The sequence below is a fragment of the Lissotriton helveticus genome, chromosome 8, assembly GCF_964261635.1.
Source record: "Lissotriton helveticus chromosome 8, aLisHel1.1, whole genome shotgun sequence".
In the NCBI taxonomy this organism is placed as follows: Eukaryota; Metazoa; Chordata; class Amphibia; order Caudata; family Salamandridae; genus Lissotriton; species Lissotriton helveticus.
In genome coordinates this window covers 1,603,178,133-1,603,187,506 of record NC_136069.1, presented here as the reverse complement: position 1 = coordinate 1,603,187,506, position 9,374 = coordinate 1,603,178,133, and the positions used below count along the sequence as shown (strand labels likewise).

Here is a 9,374-nt window from a genome sequence, read left to right as displayed (position 1 = left end):
TCTAGGTGGTTGTACACAAGATACCTACGATCTATTGTATGCTGAAATGTTGGTTGTTTAAACAATTAAAAGCGAAAAATAAAGTTAAAAAAAAAAGATGAACTGTTAAACGAATAAGTTAATAATAAGGACGACAATAGCAAGACACCTGAGAAGTCAAACAACGATCGCCAACAGCTCAGGTAGCCTGACCTTCTTCAAGGAAACCACTGCACATCCGGAATCCAAAAGATAATTCACATTTTAACCACACTGCATCGCATAAGGAACAAATCCAAAAGTTGAAAATTACATTTTATTGTTGAGATCATACACTTTATATGCAAGCTTGAAATGCACACAATAAAACACCAATCCACTGGTGAGGTCGAAAATAAGGCCACATATATGTAAAAAGGAAACGGAGTTACAATACACCCAGAACTGAGTCATATATGTACCAAACGCAGGATGCGAAACACAAAGAAGGCAAAAATAAAATGTCTCCAAAAAGTAGGTCACCAATGTCTTTAAAGCGGAGATCTCTGGGAGTCGCAAGCTCAGCACATCGAATGCCCTCGAGAGTCCAAACACACTGCAGGTGCTAGCGAAGGACACGTTGAGTGCCCACACAGCCACAAAGGGGCAAATGCTGAACAGGCAATCCATGATGGGAAAGAGGACACAGCTGTAGCTATTGGGCTATATGTGGCCTAAGTGCTCTTACTCCTCATGCAGTCTGTGTCTTAACCCCCTGCAAAAGCGAATTAGAGTTCTGCTCGCGAACTGTATGGATTATTGCTGTGGACTCCCATGTTATCGATCTGTAATTCAGAGTGCTAGCACGACATGTACGTCCACTGCACAGCACAGCACTGTCAGAGGTAGGAGCTTTAAAGCTGCGCTTACTCACCACACTTCTACCCTGCAAACAGAAACTCATGACCACACTGATAGGACCGCAGGATCCAAGCCATGTTTAGCTGCCTCTGGACCTAAATGCATGGACAGAGAATGGTAAAGTTGCCTTTCACAAGCTTTTAGCACCCAGTATCAGACCTCGGGGACCACAAAAGTTCAACCTGAAATCATAAGAGTGGCAGAGGGCCTGATTTAGATATTGGCAGGCGGGCTACTGAGTCACAATGATGACGGATATCCCATAAACCGAAATATAAATCCCAGTGGGATTTACATTTCGTCGCAAGGATATCTGCCACCGTTGTGACGCAGTAACCCATCCGCCAAGATCTAAATCTGGGCCAGAATCTTTTAAACCGAATAGCATAGAAAAAGCACAGGAGGTGTCTCTCTAAATTTTCACTCATGCCAACTATTTATAAAAACATACACAACTCAGTCCAGGAATTACTGTAATCTGGATTACTATGCTCAGCTTTCTTCATGCCAGCAAACTAAGTGGATCTACAAAAAGACATCCTACCTCCCTCTCCATACATTGTGCAGGCTAACATGACCGATTTCTAAGGTAATACCATGTACCATTTCTGGATTTCCCACCCAGATGAGCTCCAATAATGCATCATTTTAATGGCCATGTGAGGCAGTTCCTACTGGTGCTTTTCTCAAAAAGATCATAAGGGTCCCCTTAGACACCAACTGCAATAGAAATGAAGACTAACTTCTGGACAAAGAAGAAAGTGACCCGGAATGTACAACTGAATTTCAAGACACGAATTGTCCACTGCAAAGCTCAATGTAGGCAAAGGTGGGTTTTCAGGTAGCACACATTAGATTGCCTTTTCTCTTTGTACTGCCTTATATTCTGGATCATAGCCCAAAGAGCATCTGACAAGCTGCTGGACCAGAAGAAATGCATTAGTTGCTTGCAGTAAACAGACTTATTAAGTGCATACAGTACTACTAGTCTTTAAAGACATTTAACATTGAGGTTCCCTTCAGTCATTAGGGAACATTGTGCTATCAACGGAACCGTGCTTTAGTTTAATGCACGAGTTCAAATGTGAACATCCCATATGCTGTTGGCCCTACATAATGTTTCTGCACTTCTCATGCACTTGGCAACGCTTGAGTCAGCGCTACTATAGTTTGAACTCAACCACAAACAGCGGCTGGACATTGGTAATAAGAAGTGCTACTAATTAAGTAATTGTGCTGGAGTTACTACAGGTCATCCGTAAGTCGCAGTTCCTTATGCACCACCTCTTCAGAACAGATTACCAAGCGGATAACAGAGAAGTTATGCTGACCAGGTTTTGCTTACCAGGACTGAGCATCTTCTCAGGAAGTAGCATCTCCAGGCCATGCTTGTATTGTGGCCAGGAATGTTCCTAGCATCACCATTTTGACCTTTTGTGACGTGAGGTGGCTTTTTGACAGAGCAGCAGGTGACCCTTGAGTGAGGCACACGCAGCCTCATCACCCAAGAAACACAACGCTAGGGACAGAGAAACTAAGCATGGTTATCTATGTGCCCTGTTAACCCAGGGCACGCTAAGAAGGCTGGATGGTCCAAGCTGCTGTCCTTCCTTTGTGGGTGTATTTTAGAGGGAGAGCTATAGCTTGGGAGTGATCAACCTCAGCGACACCAAGAATAAAGCCAATACCCTCTCCCGGAACTTGGGTAGAGTTTTGTCAAACTGTTTCGAGACAGCCTAGGGTTCTTTGGAGTATAAACCGAGGCACTGTCAAGCAGTACTAGAGCGCTGAGATCCCAAGGGTGGGACTGGGTGAGAATCCACTATCTGTGAGGAATGCGAGTGACAGATGGACACAGCTAAAACCTTGATAGGCCTCAAAACTTCTGGAAATCTTTAGTTTCTTCCCAGCAGTGATGACACCCCTTGCATGGAAGACCGAATGTCTGAAGTTATTAAGTCTTCTACTGTCGAGGGGGACCTAGCAATAGTGTATGGACAGAGGACCATCTGCTGGTCTAAATACCTGGTCCCACTTACCTATGCTCAAATTCTTCTTAGAACTCCAAGACCGTGCCTTTAAAAAGTTCCAAGACAATTTTTAAAGGCGAAGCGTGCAACCGGCAAAGGGTGTTTCCAACCCAAGCCGCAGACACAGGTCTAGTAACGGTCAGCCTCAAAGAAGTGTCTCTCCTAATGCCCTGATCCAATGTGCTGGTAGCATCAGCCAGTCTGCTGCTGAAAAAAATATCTTGCTGCCATCACAGGCAGTGTTATCCTTTTTTGAGCTCACAGAGTAATGGAGAAGAAGGTCAAGTGGGAGGTACATCAACAAGGAAGAGAGGCTTGAGACACACAGGAGGAGGAAAGATGGGCATGCTCAAGGCATCTCTTATTTAACTGATAAGGTATATAGTCTGGCCCAATTACAATGTGCTAACATGAGCTCAAAACTAAGGAATTGCATTACACCAGAAGCAATAGTAATTTAGATGTGGGGAAATGTAGACAAGATGCCATGACACACAATCTTCACAGTTTGATTATGGACACCAAGCTAGGTTCTCCCACCTCACCTTGCTTTCCCTCTGGCCTGGAAGGCTGCATTCTTCCACTGCGCCCACAAACCGTCACAGGGAATGGCAAGTATTTCATATTGATGTCTACAGTACTCTCATGACTATAAGTTTGTTACCTGCATTCCATGTTCCATACGTGGAGGAGGACATGGAATCGGGCACTCGTTCTAGAAGCAGGACAATCTGCATGTATAATGCTTTAGTGGGAACTGAGCGGACACAGTATATTACCAAATGGTTTATCAGGCTACGTCATCTTCAATACAGCATGTTCGAGGTTTCTCGTTATTGGCATTATTGTACACCTAAATATTCTAAAAGTTGAGAGCAGGAAACACTGCGCAAGCAATGTTCCCCTTCTCACACTTTACAACAGTCAAAATCCGCCAGATTACAAATATTCAACATGACAGCACTAAATTGTCTTTAGGATCAATGCCATATGATGCAATGTTGACAAGTACACTTTTCACCTAGCCCTAAAATATTTAAAAAAATATTAAATAGAAGCAAGATTTTCACCCACTGAAAAATAAAAACACAATAAATACATCCCCATCAACACCAAGGCCACAGGTAAAATGATTTTCAAATGAAGTCAGAAATTCGAAGATACACAATTATCAAGACAGGACAGAGAAGAAGCCCACGCCCAAGTCCTCTGGAGTCTCAGATCCAAGACTTGGAAGTGAAGATGATCCAGCCTCAGGGAGATGGCTGTGATCTTTGCATAATTTATATAAAAATAGACTATGTAACCCCTCCATCTTCAGAGCTCCAGCCAGTTAGAGGGATGCTACTGGAACTGTCAGTGCTACTGCTAGATCCTTAGGCCTTGCAGTCGTCTTGAGAGGTCTTTTGGACGCACTGGTAAGGAAGCATTAAAATGCACTGGAGAGACACCCAAGAAGCCTCAAGGTGACATATTTCTTTAGTGCAACTCCTTTCTGCTGTCCCATTATTTGTAATAATCCCAAAAGACTGGCTTCCATATACCCATTATCTGGAAATCTACAGACTGACAGCACGTTCGCTGCACTTTCTCTATGGTCGTAGTACAAAAGGTTGATACAGGGCTTCTCGATGGGCGACACCCAGGAGGCAGCCAGGAGACACCCCGTAGACCGTCTTGATCAGAAGCGCTTCTCCTCCACAGGGCAGCCAACAATCAGTTCTTTGTTTCCAAAGTCCCACCAGACCGTCATGTGGAACGCCATGTTGGAGAGGACCACGAGGTATTCGAGGAAGGAGAACAATGTGTAAACTATAAACAAAGAAATAGAAAAGGAGATAATGCATGCTGCTTCTACAAACCACAACCTATGTGAACAACACATTGTAAGTTACAGTGTAAGATTGATGCTTCACATGCACAGAGTGACTTCTTCAAGTTTTACTACTCCAATTGACAGGTTAGTTCAGCTCAGCCAGGACTTCAATGGTGCACTCAAAAACAAGACTAACTACACCCCTACAATCACACTGTGCTGCTCTAGAGCAGGACAAGGCTGTTCATGAGCTGCATCAGTTTTGTGGGTATTCTACAACCTACTGGCGGGACCAAAACTGTTTCTACAACTAATAATGAATTGATGTTATACGTGCACAACCACCATTCCTGTGCATATGTGTACCTTCACTGATTCCCATTTAATGAAAGCACACAATTAGTGTGCATTTTTGGCAAATGATTGAGGGGGTCGGGTAGCGGGTGCAGAGGACGGAAAAGAGCCTACAAAATAAGCACAATGGGGTCACCATAAATAAAATTTTGCCTAATCTTATGTTCTCTTTCCCATTCTCATCTTACTGAGTAAAGTCACACCATCTGAGAATACAAAGTTTGGAGGGGAAGGCTGCATCAGTCATTTTAATGCCTAGACAAACAAGATATTTTCTTGGCCAAAGTTAGCGTGGTTCTAGGAGTAATCTTTATAAGTATAGTGTCAGAAGAATGTGTGTGGGGCAGTCCATGTAGCCAGATAGTATCAATATTGTGATGGTACATGCGTGGAAAAAGCCACAATGGTCGACGTAACTTTTGTGGAGTGTCCCAGATATGAGGACGAGGCTGGGTTATAAAGTTACATAAAGTTGGTAAAGAGAACACAGGTAAGAAGTGCACCAGATATCGAGGACCAGAAACCTGGTCCATTTTTTAAACCAAGAAAAAGTATTCCATGAAAGAACATAAGATTGCATGGGGCAACGGACAAACTGTTTATTAATCAGTCTTGCCAGGACAAAATTAAAGTCCCAAGAGACTGCGGTGTGCCTCACTGGAAGGAGCAGAGGCATCAAGCTTGGTAGATGACTCTTCACGGCTTCATTGACTATGAAGGAGGACCACAGTTCTGTTCTCGTTGGCCTTGCTGGCCACATGAGGGGGAGGTGGGGTATTCACCTATACACCCATCTCAGACATGTGATGCAAAAAGGGAGTAACAGAGTCACTGGGGTAGTGTGAAGACTAATGTTATTCATTAATGAACAGTGGCACAACCTTAGAAAATCCTCCACCGGAGCTCAGCAAAGGAGCACACGGATACGGCCATCACGCTGCAGAAGTGCCTAAGTGTCTAAATGTCAGCTGCTCAGGAACCATGCAGTGTTGAACGATTGGTATGTGCCTCACTCTTTCGTTTTCTCCCACCATCAACAGGGGAACTCTTACCATGGAAGGGCAACAATGTCCTTCTGAAGTGGATGGAGCATGTCTGAGAATCAGTTTTGGCTACACATGTAAAAGCAGCTAGTGTGACCAAACATCCCGCAATTCCCCAATTTTATGAAGGATGCTCAGGATCAGAGGAGTGGGAGGAAAGAAACAGAAGAACACCAACGTCCGGTCCAACACCCAGCCTTTTATTTTTTTTGCAATATGGGGTTGCGCCTGCCACTCACCAGGTGAACTGATCACATTTGCTATTCAGGTCAGTGGCAACAGTGTTTATGGATGGACAACCACAGACCTCCAAGTTTGGCCTGAGAACTTCTCTGGTGCTGTTCCTCCCTGCAATGTGGTAGACCAGACCATGCTGTGCTTAACAGTTTGTTAGTTCCCACAGAAATACAGACCATGGATGCTCCTTTGCTTCCATATGTAAAACAGCAGAAGGGATTCTAATCCAGCGTCAACACATTTATTGGATTGGATAGATCGGACATGTTCCACAATGCACCGATTCGAGTTCCCTGTGAAGAGCCCCTTTCATACTCTGATGAGTTGGTGGTGAGTGTGTGCTAAGAACTGGGCCACAGTGGGATAATTTCAGCAAAAGGTTGGCAGTGCATGCCCATCATCATAAGGTTCATGGATGGAAAGACAGATATGGGCTTTAACTGGTCATCTCCCAACTGGCCCAATTGTTCTGCCAGATAGAGCGGACAAACGTAGAGACTGATACGGTGTACCACCCCTATGATGGACACCTGTATGCTTTTAGACGCCAAAGCCTCTGGAACCACCAGGCAAAAACTGACGCACTGTTCTAGAATTGGTCCACATTCTGGCTAATAACTGTTAACATCTCTACAGAAGGAAGGGCCTTTGCCACACTGAATTCCAGGATTGCCACGATTAACTGGATCCCCTTTGAGAGCACCAAGAAAAGTTTGGCATAGTTTACGGAGAAGTAAAAATGGCATAGGGTCAAACTCTGCTGTCTTACATGATGCTCCATGAACGAGACGGTCATCTAAGAAGGGATAGGATGGAATAATCTATTGCAGCAGAAAGGCAACCTTTGGGTACAAGATATTGGTGAAGACAATGCGCTCAGTTTGACTGGCAGTGTCCTCTGCTGTTAGTTTCACACTGTAAAAACAGATGCAGGAATTAAGGGTATTGTAGCTCCAAACACACCAATCCTAGTTCAGGACAGCTGTCAAGTCCTTAGTCAATGTCGACTTTTGAACGTCTTCATGGACAAGAACTTACGTAGATCGTAGAGGTAAAAAATTAAGCAGAAGTCTCTATCAAGTAGCAGGAGTAACATCCCTGCCCCTTTCTGCATTCTTTGACTTGGAAAATCAGGAAGCACATGACATCCTGTAGAAGGGCTTGTGATGTAGACTGGAAAAGGGGTGGTCTGGACGGTGATACTGTGAGAGCAGCATAGCACTGTTGATCGCCACCTATGAAAGGACACTAGAATTGATGGTTATTTGGGTCCCGTGATAGTAGTGGAAGGAAGCCTTCCTCCCACTGGCGAAGAGTAGCCCTATGAGAGGATGACACGCAGGACAGCGGCTGTACCCCAGGGAAGTTATTGGCCCTTGAAACACTAGAAGGACTGAGTGGTCTGGGAAGTACTGCTTAGATGGCACGAAGCTCCACTGGGGTACAGAAAACATTCTTCTCATCAAATGTGCAGCTGATGAATGTTTCTTGCGCCTCTGGTCTAAAGTCTAAAGATTTAATTCATGACTGCAGGTACATGAACTCACTAGAGTTCATACTCCTGGGGTCCAAGACATCAGCAGTTTGTGTTGAACTTGACCCACTGCCCGTGACTGACTAGAACTCCACTTATATAGTGGAGTGTAAGGCAGAAATTATAGGACCTATACATTTTCTTACGTTATCCCTCAAGATACTTGGCATCCTCATCAATTTCGGAGGACCTTTCCTTTTAGAGAGGAGGCCTTCATCAGAATAGACTGAGTACAGAGATTACCGTAGACAAAGAATGGACAGCCTTTGGGTGCCCAGTACTTGTTATTTAAAGCCTGAGATTGCTGGCTTTCAGAACGTCTCTTCAGAGATCTCCTGATTCTGTTAGAGCACCTGGAACTTGAACGCCAGAGACGGCTTTGATGGAGGATCTCTCGCTGCCACCACAAAGTGGATATCCTCATTCTCCAGCAAAAGTGCCAAAGGAATGAACATTCAAAACCCTGGTGAGGGCTGTGCCTGATGCGTGCAGGTCTTCGTGGTTTTATGCAAAGGTTTTACTGGAGTATCATCTACCTGGCTTTCAGCTTTGCATGTAGGAAGGACTCTGTCTCAATAGGGTCTTCAGTCACCAGATCCAAGTCTGAACTTGAATCAGAGTTGATCTGAGGAGAGTTTGGCAACTCCTGGCCTGATGGATCACGCAAGTCTGACCTGCCTGCTGTGGCATCTACTTTCTCCAGAGGGAGTGGGCAGCCAATGAATGATCCAAACAAGATTAGGTCTTGAGGATACGGAGCTACTATATAGGGAAAGAGTCCTCAGATCACGGTAATGTTACAGACACAAAGGGGCCAACTTCTGCTACCCCGGGAGCTATATCGGATGGTAGATGAATGGGTCATAAAGTTTTATGTGCGTTCCACCTACACTGTTATGGTGGCCTTATAACAAAGCTGCTTTCTGTGGTGAGGAGTATTTAAAGGCCAGCTCACAGAATCTGCTTCTTTTGCATGTCTTAGGTTTTGGAGGGGAAAGACGATTCACGTAAACAAGGGTGATGGCAGACCTTTTGTACTTGCGGTGAGATTCTCTGCTCTATGAATGGGTGGTGCCCTCCACTTCAACTAGTGCTATGCAAACAAACGATGGACGGAATGCTGAATAAATCAAACATTCACCCCCAGTCAAGAGATCTGGGTTAAATCCATTAGTTTTTTTGCTCACCATGCCACCCCAGTTTAGACCCAGCCATATGCAAATCAGTCATGACCCTGTGCCTCATGGGAACAGTCCAGACCGAACTGCCAAGCCAGGTCATCCCTGGATCGGAAACAAGCATCTAGGGACCTGTTTCTGGATATTACCCTTCATCAGCCAGGCTAGCTTGAATCCAGTGGCACAGTGAGCATGGGACCCACGTCTGGGCATACCCATCCCACTTAGGGTGGAAAGTGCTACGCAAACAAAAGATGGACGGAATGCTGAATAAATCATACATTCACCCCCAGTCAAGAGATC

At 44.7% G+C, this 9,374-nt stretch overlaps 1 protein-coding gene across 2 annotated transcripts in view; it reads right to left on the bottom strand.

Annotated features, from left to right (window-relative positions):
* Window positions 1–281: 281 nt before the first annotated feature.
* Window positions 282–9,374, bottom strand: part of PGAP2 (post-GPI attachment to proteins 2) — a 171,389-nt gene continuing 162,296 nt past the window's right edge. For both annotated transcript variants that reach the window (XM_078658657.1, XM_078658658.1), the window contains exons 6-7: window positions 1,424–4,721; window positions 282–1,375 (exon numbers count right to left, since the gene is read on the bottom strand). In XM_078658657.1, the coding sequence (XP_078514783.1) occupies window positions 4,591–4,721 (131 nt within the window). In that variant the 3' untranslated portion in view covers window positions 282–1,375; window positions 1,424–4,590. The remainder of the gene's footprint in view (window positions 1,376–1,423; window positions 4,722–9,374) is intronic.